The sequence below is a fragment of the Bubalus kerabau genome, chromosome 4 (genome assembly GCF_029407905.1).
Source record: "Bubalus kerabau isolate K-KA32 ecotype Philippines breed swamp buffalo chromosome 4, PCC_UOA_SB_1v2, whole genome shotgun sequence".
Lineage (NCBI taxonomy): Eukaryota > Metazoa > Chordata > Mammalia > Artiodactyla > Bovidae > Bubalus > Bubalus kerabau.
In genome coordinates, this window is record NC_073627.1 from 33,696,391 (window position 1) to 33,711,714 (window position 15,324).

The 15,324-nt window shown below is 47.3% G+C and overlaps 1 protein-coding gene across 1 annotated transcript in view; it reads right to left on the reverse strand.

The window, feature by feature from the left end:
* The window catches only part of DNAH9 (dynein axonemal heavy chain 9), a 288,583-nt gene that overhangs the window by 53,225 nt on the left and 220,034 nt on the right, over positions 1–15,324 (reverse strand). The window contains exons 51-56 of the mRNA XM_055576493.1: positions 13,063–13,182; positions 10,650–10,838; positions 7,535–7,770; positions 5,491–5,613; positions 3,110–3,314; positions 1,176–1,340 (exon numbers count right to left, since the gene is read on the reverse strand). Coding sequence (XP_055432468.1) covers positions 1,176–1,340; positions 3,110–3,314; positions 5,491–5,613; positions 7,535–7,770; positions 10,650–10,838; positions 13,063–13,182 — 1,038 coding nt within the window. The remainder of the gene's footprint in view (positions 1–1,175; positions 1,341–3,109; positions 3,315–5,490; positions 5,614–7,534; positions 7,771–10,649; positions 10,839–13,062; positions 13,183–15,324) is intronic.

The following is a 15,324-nucleotide window of genomic DNA, read 5'->3' on the forward strand; positions in this document are numbered from 1 at the left end:
ATAAAAGAGGAGGATAAAGAAAAATCAAGAAAGGAGAAAAAATAAACAAAAGGATTGTTAATAGAAAGTATAAATCAAGATAGTAGAAAGAAATCCAATTGTATCAGTAATGTTTAAAAATGCAAAACTTGGTTAAACTAGTAGTTAAAAGACAAAGATTCTCAGAAGAGAGTGGAACTGAATAGAAATCACATAGTTGCTCAGATTGGTGTTTTCACTGACTCATATTTTTCATGTCCCTGGGTCCTTCATGCTATCCACTAACCTGTGTCCCTTTCATTCCTGCCTCCTCCAACAGCTATTGAAAACCTTCACTCCTCTCCCCAGGCCCCCTATCTCAACACCACACCCTCACTCTCAGCAGAGGAGCTTGACTCATGCTTTCACAGACTGTATAGAGACTGTTGGGCTTCCCTGGTGACTCAGATGGTAAAGAATATTTGCCTGCAATGCAGGAGACCTGGGTTCGATCCCTGGGTTGGGAAGATGCCCTGCAGAAGGGAATGGCTACCCACTCCAGTATTCTTGCCTGGGAAATCTCATGGACCGAGGAGCCTGGCGGACTGCAATCCTTGGCATCACAAAGAGTTGGACACGACTGAGGGATTAACACATACACACACACACACACACACATAGAGACCATCAGGAAGGGTTTCCTTAATTTCCACTTTCCTTTCCACACCCTTAAAGGAAGGAAACATATGCTAAGAAATTTTGCAGGATGATAATTAAAAAAAATTTTTTTTTTGAGAGCTCAGTTTACTGGGACATCACTGAAAGTTTCTCATTGAAATCAGACTTGTGAGATTTTTGCAGGTTGTGGGTTTTCTGGGGGTGCAGCCATGTACTTGTACACCAGCGTGATTCCTTAGCTTCAGGGCAACTCCATGGACTCACTAAGGTACTCAGTTTGAGCCACTATTTCCTGCACAGATCTAAGTGCCGGTCACACTTCTGCAGAACAGCATTTTATAGGGAGTGAGGGCTCTGTCATGCAGGCAGTGAGGTGCTCATCTCAGGAATCCTGTCGAGCTCAACTTTCCAGGAGAAACTCAGGAAAATGGATCAGCCATCTCTTACTCTGACATTTGTCCCTGTACAGTGGACTCAGGGACAAGGAGGAGGGCCTCTGCCCGCCCCCACCCACCCCAGCCCAGGCTGCCGGGTCTTACCTTTTTCTCAACTTCCGCGGCAGTCTGCTTGGTGATCTCAAGGTTCTCCACCAGGGCCGTTTCTCCCAGGAAGTTCCCGGAGGCCGAGGAGAGGCGAGATAGCAGGTTGTCTTCCAATGTTTTGAGGGTGATTTTGAATCCATTCTGCTGCTTTGTGAGCTCTGACTGCAGTATCACATAAGGGAGAGTCAGGTATAGGAGCCCAGAGCATCCTGTTCTCCGGTAGGTCTGAATAGACAGAGGGTTATGGGGCCCCTGCCCTTAGCAAAGTGGAGGTGGAACAGAGGAGTGCTCAGGACCACAAGCACGTCAGATCAGCTGAGGACTTGAACCCCAACTGCAGCCGTTACTAATCATGTGATCTGGGGCTGAATTCCCCTTTCACAGTAACCTTAGCTGGGTTAAACCTGGCCCTACACATAGCAGTGCTGTGCAAGGCTTAGCAGAATGCTGGGACATGGTCTAGTCATTAAATGGAAGTTATTTTAGGGAATAGCTAGAGGATGGGGTCAAGTTTTACTTCTCTGTCATAACTCTACTGTCCTCAAAAGGAATAGCTCTCCTTTGTGAAAAGTAAAAGTGTTGGTCGCTCAGTCATGTCTGACTCTTGGTGACCCAGTGGACTGTAGCCCGCCAGGCTCCTCTGTTCATGGGGTTCTCCAGGCAAGAATACTGGAGTGGGTTACTATTCCTTTCTCTAAAGGATCTTTCTGACCCAGGGATTGAATCTGGGTTCCCTGCATTGCAGGCGCATTCTTTACCATCTGAGCCGCCAAGGAAGCCCTCATCAGTTATACTTCAATGCAAAGTAAAAAGCTTAAAGAAAACCCACATGCCTCAATCTGGCCTTATAACCAGGATTCACTCTTGACTCTTCTGGGAGTGCTCCATGCCAAAGGCTTATGCCACCTGCTTATAGAATCTTTTTCTGAACTTCCCAATTTAAATCAGCCCCCTGGCTCTCTAATATTCCCCTGCTATTACAATCCAGTCATATCTAAGGTGATGGGAAAAAGGACAGTACTCGCTCTACACAAAATTGTGTTCCCTCCCAATTCATATGTTGAAGCCCTAAGCCCCTGCCCCCCTACCACCACACGACTGTATTGGAGATAGGGGTAACTAGAGAAGGAGGTAAGTAAGGTTAAATGAAGTCAGGAGGATGGGGTCCCTGTGGTGGGATCATTGCCCTTATAAGCAGAGACACCAGAGAGCTTGTTTGTGTGGACACAAGGAAGACGTCTGTGAATGCACAGTGAGACGGCAGCCACCTACAAGCCAGGAAGAGAGGTATCGCCAGAAACTGGACCCTGAACTCTGTCTTCCAGCTTCCAGACTGTGACAAAATAAATATCTGTTGTCCCAGCCACTCAGCCTCTGGTATTTTGTGATGGCAGCTCAAGCTGAGATGTTCCCCTAACACGGCTGAATCTATTTCTATTGCCCCTGCAGGAATGAATCCCATTTAGTTCTGGACATAGACACATGAACACTTGTGATGAGAGGTTCAAAAGTGTCTTGGACGGGACTGCGGTTTCTCCCAGCTGCCTTCCGCTTCCTGGTCTTCAGCCTGGTCTACCTTCTGCTTCCCAAGGGATGTTCCAGGGAACTGGTGTTGTTTCAGGAACATGATGTTGTTCTAGGAACATGGTGTTGGTGCTCCTCCAAGCTCCAAAAGAACCACACGCTCAATTTCTGAAGGAACAACCCCTACCCCCACACCCAGAGGAGGGTGCATGGCAGAGTCGGGTGGCAGAGCATCTTCCTCCTCCCTCCCTTGCTGGGTGGGCGCTCCTCCGAGCTCCAGAAGAACCACACGGCTCAATTTCTGAAGGAACACCCCCCACCCCCACACCCAGAGGAGGGTGCATGGCAGAGTCGGGTAGCAGAGCATCTTCCTCCTCCCTCCTTTGCTGGGTGGGCGCCTCACGTACCTTCAGCTGCTCCAGATCGGGTCTCTCCATGCTGACCACTGCGGCCAGCAGCTGGTCTTCCAGGCCTTCCCTGGTCACGGTGAAATTGATGAGGGTGGCCTGAGCTTGCAGCTCCGGTTGGTAGTGAGGGTTGGCCAGCTTGGTGTGAAGGATGAGCCGGAACCTGGGGTTATACTCACACTCTTTGTCTCCGATTTTAATGAACCTGGAACAAAGAGGCTCCTGTGAAGGTGGATGCCTTCCTGGGAGCTTTAGTTAGGGACAGAATCCGCGTGGGATTTTTTGCAAGGTCGTAGCAAATGATCGGAGAAGGCAATGGCACCCCACTCCAGTACTCTTGCCTGGAAAATCCCATGGACGGAGGAGCCTGGTAGGCTGCAGTCCATGGGGTCAGGAAGAGTTGGACACGACTGAGCGACTTCACTTTCACTTTTCACTTTCATGCATTGGAGAAGGAAATGGCAACCCACTCCAGTGTTCTTGCCTGGAGAATCCCAGGGATGGGGGAGCCTGGTGGGCTGCCGTCTCTGGGGTCGCACAGAGTCAGACACGACTAAAGCAACTCAGCAGCAGCAGCAGCAAATGATATTGCCATACTCAGATGGACGGGCATGTCTAGACTGAGCTTTCACGCAGGGAACAGGGTGGAGGCTGACAGACCTTCTCCCATGGCCATTGTGTTTATTTTCTCAGGTAAGGCTGGAGGGAGAGCTATCCACTTAGTGGTGCACGTACATGGGAGCGCATTATAAAATGCTTCCAGCAGATGGCAGTAAAGCACTTGCAGGAAGGGGCACCTTAAGAGTTTGCAGAAAGGTGACTTGCGGGCTAGCAGTAGAGCTTACATTGTCTCGTGATTGGTGGAACATTACTTCTATGGGAGAAAATGCTTAGTTAAGTAATTAAGTGCCTCCTAAGGACATGCAAGGGTTCTTCCCTGGTGGCTCTGTGGTAAAGAATCTCCCTGTTAATGCAGGAGACGTGGGTTTGATCCCCAGGTCTGGAAGATCCCCTGGAGAAGGAAATGGCAACCCATTCCAGTATTCTTGCCTGGGAAATTCCATGGACAGAGGAGCCTGGCAGGTTACGGCCCACGGGGTCACAAAGAGTAGGATGTGACTTAGTGACTAAACAAGGACATGCAAAGGTGGCTTAAGGTCTGAGCAGTGGGTCCAACCAGTCCTTCCCGATAACTCTCACCCCCTCTCCTAAATGCCTGTAGCCCTTCCCTGTCTCTCTCTTCCTCCCCCTTCTCCTAGACCCTTACTAAGCCCTGATCAACTACTGGCACCCAAAGCAACAGGTACTCATCGAATCGACAAAGACCTGAGTTCTCAGAACTCAGACAGCTGGCTTAGATGAAATCCTTGTGGTTAAAATTCAGCCTGGAAAAAAAAAAAAAAAAAAAAGAAAAAAAGACTACTTCATCTCCAGGCAAAATTTAAACGTGTTTCAGCTACAAGTAGACTCTTTAAACAATTATATAGAGTAAATTTTACCCTTACTCTGATTTGTTGGGACCAGTCACCAATTTTTTGAAAGTCTCAATTGTATAAACTGGTAAACCATTGCACACCTGATGTGACAATCCATAGACTATTTTCAGTCATAATTTTTTGTAGATAAACATTAGTGCTTTCTTAAAATCATAAAAGTCCAAATTTATTACCTGAGTCTCTTAAGAGAAAAAATTCAAAGCAGGCACTATTATAAAAATAAATAAATACCGTCATTATTACATTAAAAAAAAAAAAAAAAAAAAAAAATTCAGCCTGGGGCTTCCCTGGTGGCTCAGTGGTAAAGGATCAGCCTGCCAATGCAGGAGACATGGGTTTAATCCCTGATCCAGGAAGATCCCACATGCCGTGAAGCAACTGAGCCTGTGAGCCACAACTCTAGAGCCTGTGTTCTTGAGCCCAGGAGCTGCAACCCCTGAAGCCTGCAAGCCCTAGAGCCCGTATTCTACAGCAAGAGAAGCCCCCACAGTGAGAAGCCTGCACAAGCAGAGTAGCCCCGTTCACTTCAACTGGAGAAAGCTCAAGCAGCAAGCAAGACCCAGCACAGCCAAAATATAAAAATAAATACATTTATATATAAAAAAAGAGTCAGCCTGCTTTTCCATCATGTTCCCTCAAGTTCCTCCAGAGGAGTGTGCTGTGGTTGTTGGGAAGCAGGCCAGTGAGTTGGCTGATGGAAGTTCCTCAGGAAACTTTCTCTAGGACAGGAGGGTAGTTGGGTGTCCCTCTTTCGGAAGAATGAGGAGGTGCTTTGGGAGAGCTAGCTAGCTGGGAGAGGAGGCTCTAGGGAGAGCAGGTCTGTGCACGGTTCTACAGAGGCCACCGACCAGCCCCTTGGAAGGCCCACAGACAGCTGGGTCTCACCGTCCTTTCTTAATGACTTCTCTCCCCAGCAGGGGTCCTAGCACAGGATCGATGGACTCTTCCAGATTTTCAATCAGCACCATGTCCCCGGCTTCCACAGCACGCTCTACCGTCTGAAGGTAGCTGAGGAGAGAGTTGGGCAGGTGAGAGTGTGGCAAGCTGTGGATTTGAGGCAATTTAACAAGGCGGCTGTGGCCTCTGGAACACAGGCATCATCTTGGAGGCACAGCTCTCTGGGATGACTTCAGGGGCACATGTTTCTTTATTTAAAATGACATTTATGTGATCTTGCCCATCGAGAGATGAATAGAAAAAGAAGTTGTGGTACATCTACACAGTGGAATATTACTCAGCCATAAAAAGGAAGACATTTGTGTCAGTTCTAATGAGGTGGATGAACCAATAGCCTGTTACACAGAGTGAAGCAAGTCAGAGAGAAAAAAAACTAATATCATATATTAATGCATATATATGGACTTGAGAAAAATGGTACTGATGAACTAATTTGCAGGGCAGGAATAGAGATGGAGAGGTATAGGACAGACTTGTGGATGCAGTGGGGGAAGGGGAGGGTGGGAGGAATTGACAGAGCAGCACTGAAACATTTACATTGCCATACGTAAAATAGATAGCCAGCGGGAAGGTGCTGTATAACACAGGGAACTCAACCAGATGCTCTGTGATAACCTAGGCGGGTGGGATGGGATGAGGGCTGGGAGGAAGGTTCAGGAGGAATGGGACATATGTATATTTATGGCTGATTCACGTGGTTGTATGGCAGAAACCAACATAACACTGTGAAGCAATTATCTTCCAATTTAAAAAATGCTATTTATGTGATCTGTTTTTAGGAAAAGTAACAAGATGCAAAAAAGAACATGAAATTAACTGTAATCCTTGTGTCATTTACATTCTGGTGTTGAATGTTCATGTCTGGATATATGATATTTTCAAGTTTATTATTACTATTTCTATTTATCTTGTATTATTCATATTTTTATTTATGTCTGCATTTGTATTTATGTTTATTTATTATTTTATCCATGCAGCTCATTTAATTTACAACCTGGGTTTGGTACATCAAATGTATTGTAAATATTTTCCCATGTCATTACATATTCTTCTATAACAGTATTTATGTATTAGAATGTATTGATACACCTTAATTTACTTAACAATCAATTACCAAAAGCTAGTATATTTTTAATTTTTCAATGTTATGCAGAGTTTAATAAGCACATAAAAAATTGATTTTGCCTAGATAGATTTACAAGTTTGATGTGATTCAATTCACACAATAAATAACAATATAATTTTTTAAACCTTGACCAAAAATCTTAAAGTTAATCTAAAAGAAAACAATAAGAACAGTTTAAGAAATAAATAATGATGAAGAATAACAGGAGGGATTTACATTAGCTGATAATAAAATATTTTCTATAACTTGAACAATACAGATATGTAGAAAGAAGTCTTAAAGGATATCACAGACCAAAAGTTGAGAGTGCTGGAAAAAATGATGAATTATAGGGCTCATTTATTTATTTGGGTAACTTCAAATAAGTAAAATGACTCAGGCTTCCCTGGTGGCTCAGTGGTAAAGAATCCACCTGCCAATGGAGTTCGATCCCTCGGTCAGGAAGATTCCCCTAGAGAAGGAAGTGGCAAACTGCTCCAGTATTCTTGCCTGGGAAAATCCCATGGTCAGAGGAGCCTGGAGGGCTATAGACCATGGGGTCGCAAAGAGTCAGACACGACTTATCAACTAAACAACAACATCCCTTTTGCTGTATACCTGAAACTAACTCAACATTGTAAACTAGCTGTACTCCAATAAAAACAAAAATAAAAAGAAAGAAAAGCAGAGACTCAGCACCCAAGCATCTCTCGCTGAGACATTTCTTAAATTGAGAGGACAATCAGCAGAAAACTCCTGGGGGGACCAGCGGGGTAGAAACAATCTTCGGTGATTTAAAACCCGCTCATCACACTTTTCCCTTCTGCGTAATTGGCAAAGTAGGAACTTCTGTGTGCAGACACCTACCCCTTCTGGCCGATCTGGGTGACCTGGAGGTCCTCGCCATACTTGTTCTTGATCCATTTGATGCCTTGTAGCTGAGGGTCCACCATGAGCGGCCAGCGCTCGCAGCTGAGGAGGATGGCGGCATTCTCCGTGGACATGCGGTCTGCAGGGAGGCCCTCATTCTGCCAGGTGGCCACGTCGGCATCATCCATCAGCATCCGCAGGGGGTCCAGGGTGGGGGTCACCGGGATTGGAACCTGGTGGGAAAGAAAGGGCACAGGCACTCAGAACGGAAGCAGGGGGTGGGGCACAGCTCACTCAAAAGACAGAACCCCTCTAAAAAGCAAGACCAAAATCTCCCTGAGGAGAGTTTTCCCGGCTGTGTGTTGCGGAGCATGTTTCCTCAGCGTCCTGATAGTCTTTTCTCTTGAGGGATGAACAGCAGCAGAAATTCCACCCTTGTCATCTTAGGTTCTTCGGTATATTTTCTAAGTCAAATGACTACCACAGATCAATCAGATAAAATCCAAGTGTGTTTGCTCAGTCGTGTCTGACTCTTAGCAACCCTTCGGACTAGCCCACCAGGTTCCTTTGTCCAAGGGATTTTTCAGGCAAGAATACTGGAGTGAGTTGCCATTTCCTCTTCCAGGGGAATCTTCCCAACCTAGGGATCAAACCTGAGTGTTCTTTGTCTCCTGCACTGCAGGTGGATTCGGTTCAGTGGTACAGAATCTGCCCGCCAGTGCAGGAGCCACAGGAGATGCAAGTTTGATCCCTGGGTCAGAAAGATTCCCCTGGAGGAGGAAATGGCAACCCACTCCAGCATTCTTACCAGGATAAACTCATGGACAGAGGAGCCTGGCAGGCTGTAGTCCATGGGGCTGCAAAGAGTCAGATAGGACTGAGCAACCAAGTATCATTTGCATGTTAACAGCAGTCTCCATCCTCCTTACCCGTGTTAGCAGAGTCATTTCCTGTTGCATTTCTGTGCTTCACAGTCCCAGTCCCCACACCAGCACACACAGATCACCCTCTCCTCTCACTGGCATCACCACTTGCTGCCAATGCCCAGCTCACAAAGGACTGCGGACCCTCTCCTTTCTCCTGCTGCAGACCAACCCCCTCAACACAAGGCTGCTTGCAGGACCTTGTCCCGCAAACCTGTCCACTGTCCCTGTTGGGAACCCTACCTTTTCTTCTGCTTACCTCTTTCAGCTCATTTAATTCTTCTCAGAATAATCATTTTCATTAGAAACTTTTTTTTTTTAATTGGGGTAAACTTCACATTCCTTAGCCATTTCAGAGTGCACAAATCAACGGCATTTAGTCGTTCACAATGCTGTGCAACCGTCAGCTCTGTCTCTTTCCAAAACATTTTCTTCACCCCAAAAGGAAACCGCATGTCTACGAGCAGTCACTCCCCATTCCCGGCTACCCCCAGGTCTTACAACCTCTAATCTGCTCTCTGTCTGTGTGGATTTACCTATTCTGGAGTTTTCACATAAACGGAATCATGCAATACGTGTGACCTTTTGTGTTGGCTGCAGAACGCTCTTGAGGTTCACTGTTATTAATATTAACCTCTCCATCCTTCTCTTCTCTGCAGTTTGTCCTCCCAGTTATCTCAGGAAAGCCTCTCCAGACCATCTCCTTTCCTTTTAATTATATCTGCTAAGAGTAGGAACGGCCAATTCTATACCTTCGAGCAGATCTCAAAGGGAAAACCAGACACTGGAGGTTCTTATCCTGGCATCAGAAATGTATTTCAATAGAATTGTTTTCCTTTGTAATCGTATTCATTCCATTTTACATGCTACAAAACATTACTGTGAGAAGGAATGCATCCGTTTTATCAGACTGCCAAAAGGGTCCATGGCACAAAAATACTTGAATCCCCAAAGCAGAGCCAGAAAACGCCTCATTAACCTGCTATTGCGCTCCTTGCCTTCATTTGTTCAGCTAATGGTTGTCCTTTCAACGATTTCCTTTCCACAAGTGTTCAAAGTGAATAAATAACAGCTTAATTTTTTGTTTATTTCCCAGTACTGTAACTGTTTTTTTTTTTAATTTTTAAAAAAATTTAAACAATTTTTTGGCTGTGCCATGTGGCATGTGGGATTTTAGTTCCCCAACAAGGGATCAAGCCTGTGCCCCCTGCCTTGGAAGCGCAGAGTCTTAACTACTGGACCAGCAGGGAAATGCACTATAACAGTTTTTAAACTACTGTTCAGCAAATTATCAGGTGGTGGGATTTTATGAGCTGATCTGAGAAGCCAAGCATCACTAGACGGTCTGGGCTTTGTGTTCCAAGGAGACACCTATAAATGCATTCTGGAACACAACCCTAACTGTACGTGGTGATCCTTCTGTGCTCTCAGGCAGCTGCTTCTTATGACTCTCGTCTTGACCGCTGGACTAAGACCGTCCCGCCGACACCCGGGTACGGACTGTCTTCTGTGCCTCCTGCAAGTGGCATGTAGGACAGGGTGAAGACTCGGCAAGTATTTGTGGGTTGAGGACCATGAGTGATGTGAGAGTGTCGAGGGGCAACACACCCTGAGTCCTCTTCAGTTGGAAACTGGCATTTCCCCATCAGGTCATGTCAGCATGGAGGGAGAAGCTGGGAGTAAGAGCCACCTACTCACACTGAGAGCTGAGGACGTTTGACCAAAGCCAATGAACTGCCTTCATAGGGGTGTCTGTGGGTCACAGACACAGACGTGGTGCTTGGGGCGCAGTGACCAGGGGGCAGCATTTGGGGAAGGAGGCGTGCCCTCCACTGCTGCTCTTAAGTTTGGCACAAGAGCAGGAAGGTTGGAGGGAAATACAGGATGTGTTTGGTGCCTCGTGGGTTTAACAGTTTTGAGAAGAGTCAGGAGACCGCATGGAGGTGGTGGACCAGAGTTCCCACGCAGACCCCAGAAGGAGGACAGGCGCTGTCCCCAGGTGACCTGGAGGGCAGTGCATGGTGGTACATGGAAGTGTGGAAGGACATGGGTGCCCAGGTCTCCCTCCTGGATCCCGGAGGTCACTAGGGGATGCTCTGGAGGTGATGGGAGGAAGAACTCAGGAAGGGACTAGAAGATTTGGATTGTTACTGTCACGTGAGCTCACGAGTGATGTGGGCCAGACACACCTGCAGCTGGCTCAGGTAGGGCCTCCAAGCCGCGTCCAGGAGGCTCTGGCGGTACCGCTTTGTAAAGAAGCCCAGGTACGAGATGGAAGCTGCAGTGAGTAAAATGTCTCCACATAATTTCCTTTCCTGTTGTTTTAAGTTCTGCACAGCTTCTCCCCATCTCACGTTTTCAGAGGCCAGGCCTCCCACCTGCCATTTCGAAGAGCAGAGAGGGGAAGAAGGCACGTCATACCACGGGCCACAGAGCCACGATTCAGCCATGGAGAATGCACAGCACACGTTTCCCAGCAGGGGACTCAGGACATCATCTGTGTGGCCCTTGTGATCAATGCGGGTTTGCACCGGCCACAGCAAACACTGCAGCAAATGAGCCCCTGTTCTCTGTCCTGAACACGCTGGGCTGTGGAGAGACAGGGTCTGAATGCAGGCTTCAGGGCTCTGCCCTTGACAGGTATAGAGATGAACATGCCTGCCTCGAAGGGCCGTGAAGAGGACTTAGTGTGACTGCATGTGATCATCACTTGGGGTCATGTCTGGTACTCAAAACATAGCATAAAATCATGCACCTCTCCCTTCTCTTCAAATACTGAAGATACGAAAATCAAAGAAAATCAATTGCACTATAAATCACTCACAGAGGCTGGGATGGGCATGGTCATTAAGCCACAGATGCACAGAAACAAAGTCCCAAGACTGCAGAGCAGGGCCTGACTCTGCTGGCCCACGTCAGAGGCACCCTCTCTGGAGGAGAGACCGTCTCCCTATGGGAGGACTAAGAGGCGGGCTGTTCGGTGAAGCTTGGCTTCTGTGCTATGCACATGCATGCATGTTCAGTCGTGTCTGACTCTTTGCAACCCCATGGACTGTAGCCCAGCAGGCTCCTCTGTCCATGGGATTCTATAGCAAGAATACTGGAGTGGGTTGCCATTTCCTTCTCCAGGGGATCTTCCTGACCCAGGGATCGAATCCAGATCTCCTGCATTGCAGGCAGATTCTTTACCGCTTGAGTCACCTGGAAAGCCCTCTGTGCTCTGGTGTGATGACTGGTCGCTTTTTCTTCCTTGAAAGATGACATCCAAGGATGTCAGAGATGACAGACTTGAGGGACTTACCCCACCTGACCATCCTCACCCCGTCTTAGATCACACAGATAAAGATCAGAAAGTCCCAGCATCTTGTCAGAACCCCAAAGTCAGTGGAAGTGGGGGGGGGCTTCAGAGACCATCTGTTCTGGGTCCTAGAGAAGAGCCCCACCTTGCCTCCTGTGAGGACCAATGCAGAAAAGTCTCCAACCGGGCAGAGAGAGGCCAAGGGAAATTCTGGGAACCAGGAAGGGGAGTGAACAGATGACAGGCCGGAAGGGAGGTCCTGACTGCCTCCCGCCCATCTGTGGAGGAGCTGCCTCTACACCCCACCATTCAGTGAGGTTGGGGGTCTCAGAGCTGTGCAGCAGCAGGTTCAACACACAAGGGCTCAGACACACCTGAGGCTTGACCTCCCATCACTGGAGTGCAACTGGTTCAGTGATGGTTATGACTCATCTGTCCCTGAACTGGAAAACCTGGCTTTGTTATATACATAAATGGTGGCTGGAATAGACGTGTATGAAAAGGGATTGATTCCACTTCCTTTCACTGGTGAGGGAGCTGCTGTAAGTGCCCTCCATAAAGAGATATCATGTCCAGTGGGCACTGCTTTGCAGGCTCTGAGCTGATGATTCACGATGAGAAATGTAAGCCACAGGGGATGAAAATGGCTACAAATCCTGTGATTCTCTTCTTGTCAGGGGCTGGGGCCTGTGGTCCCTCTCCCCAGACCTGACATTGCTTTGACTAGTAGAATGCAAGGAAGGATGCTGTGCTGGCTTTTGGTCCCAGGCCTTAAGAGAATGGAACCTTCTACTTTCTGTCCTTGGGACACTTGCTCTTGGAGCCCTGAGTGGCCATGTAGGTGACTACCCTGCTGGAGAGACCAAGGTCATGGGTGGCCATGCTCCGAGTCAGCTGTCTGTCTGGCTCCTTTCTGCTTCTGTCTCATCGCCTCATCCTGTCCACAGGGAAGAATGCCTGGGTTTGCCTATCAAAGGCTCGGTTTGTCTTCAATGATTCCCATGGCCATTGCAGGTACAGGTAAGCATGTCATGCCTCTTGAAAGCTGCCTGATGGATCCCACACCCCTTCCTCCCAACCATCCCTGTAGGAAATCTCCTTTGACCAGATCAGGGTGTGCATTCATACTTTCCCCAGGAGTCAGCCTCTGCAGCCTGGAGCATTTTAATATTTCTTGCCACTATTGTCAAAGTGGGGCTCAGCTGTGTTCATATACTATGTACCTCTGAGGCACCCAACAAGCTCAGCTTGTATAATTAAATCCCCCCTCTTCCCCCGCCCCGTCCCTGGAGGCTCACACTTACCAGGCGGTTTGCAAGGGAGATGGTGCCTGCGGTCGCTTCAGCTTCTTGCTGACATTTGAGTTTGTCGGCTGTTGCCTTCTCAAACTTGGCCGTGAGTTTGGCCAGGTTCTCATTAAGGTGCTATTGATGAAGGAACGCAAGGTCTGTCAGTAATTCCAGTCCTTCAGAGATAAGGGTCCACGTGCAGGGAGTTTTTAAAGAAGCCCCATGCTCCCCGGAAGAAGCTGTGAGGGACTGGGGAAATGGGCAGGGAAGGGAAGGAAGGCAAGCTGGGGGGCTCTCGGGCAGATCCCCGTGGGAGTCCAAAGGGTCCTGATCCAAGCGAGAGAACCCAACTTTCATGTCTCTCACCCAGTCAATGGTCCAGGAGCAGGAGGGGGTGATGGACCAGGAGAAATGAAATGAAATGTTGGTTGCTAAGTTGTGTCTGACTCTTTGTGACCCCAGGGACTGCAGCCCACCAGACTCCTCTGTCTATGGACTTTTCCAGGCAAGAATACTGGAGTGGGTTCTCCAAGGGATCTTCTTGACCCAAGGAATGGACCAGGAGAGATAGACTTAAATTCTGTTTCTCTCTGTACTGGGGAAAATGGGTTCCAGTACTCTGAGAAAAAAGTGAAAGCGCTGCTTTGCTTTTAGAAGCAGAAGCTCACTGGAGCCTGGGGAGGCCTGGAAATGGACAGAAGGATTCCAGGATCGGGGGTGGGGGTGCAGGGAGGAGCCAGACTGTCTGCTGCAGTTGGTTTGCAGGTTGGAGTTGGTCTGCAACCTGGGTCCTCTCCTTGTTTCAAGGTCTCAAGAGTATAAGACGACTTCACCTAACCTCCTCCATTCTCTCCAATTATACCAAAATAGAGGAACATTTTTTTAAAGACATGGTTCTCAGTTTTTCTAAATGCATTAAGAATTTAGAATGTAAGTGCACAGTCTTTGTTGACCCTACTATGCCTGTTTGCATCCGCAAAGCCACCTAGTTGCATAGAAGACACCTCCAGATAAGTCTCGCATCTGTGTCACAGTAGGGCTTCAGGCTGCTCTGTCCATCATCACCAAGTTACAAGAGGAAGAAATGAAGAGCCAAACTTATACAGCCAAGCAGCTTAACCGGGAGGTGGTGAGGCATCCAGTTAATGGTGGCAGGCTGGCCACATTCTTCTGCCTCCTCTTCTTCCCAAGACTTCTCTAACGTGATCATGAGTGAAAGTCGTTCAGTCATGTCTGACTCTTTGTGACCCCATGAACTGTAGCCTGCCAGTCTCCTTGGTCCATAGAATTCTCCAGGCAGGAATACTGGAGTGGGTTGCCATTTCCTTCTCCAGGGATCTTCCCAACCCAGGGACTGAACCTGGGTCTCCCACATTGCAGCCAGACTTTTTACCGATTGAGCCACAAGGGAATAAATTCAAGGGAAGGATTAAAACATGAACTGGAGGAAATGTAGACAGTGTAAGAAAATATAAAGTGAAAAAAAAAAAAGAAAGTAGAGGACCCATCAGAAGTTTCAATGGGCTTCCCTGGTGGCTCAGACTGTTAAGAATCTGCCTGTAATGCAGATTTGATCTGAGTTTTATCCTTGGGTTGGGAAGATTCCCTGCAGAAGGGAATGGCTACTTATTCCAGTATTCTTGCCTGAAGAATCCATGGACAGAGGAGTCTGGTGGGCTACAGTCCACGGGGTCGCAGAGTTGGACACAACTGAAGCGACTTTCACTTTCTTTACTTTGAGAAGTTCCGATATCGAATCAATATGCATTTCAGGAAATAAGGTTATAAAAGAAACAGAAGAGAGACTACAAAGCATCTTGTGGAACTGAAGAAAATAAGTCTCTACAGGCCAAGCACAAAGAATAAAAAAAGAATGACAGCTAAGTACACCAATGTAATGTTTCAGACACGGAGAATAAAGAAAAAAAATCGAAAGACTTCCAGAAAGGCAGAAACACAGTGCATCCACAAAGGAATGGGACCCTGACTGTTCATCAGACTTCTCACCAGACCAAAAGATAAAGCACTCAGTGTTCTAAGAGGAAAGTATTAGCATCAGAATTTAAAACTCAGTGAAACTGTCAATTCCGTTTAGAAACAGAAAGATATGTCCAGACCAGAATATTAGATAATTTATCTCTTATGTAACATTTCTGAAAAAGTTATTTATGAATGAGCCAAAGCAAAACAAGAGAAGAAATCAAGAAAGAAGCCATGGGGTCCAGAAGTCTTTGGAGTGAGCTGGAGAGAGCGGTGAATGTGATTACTCTCCATCAC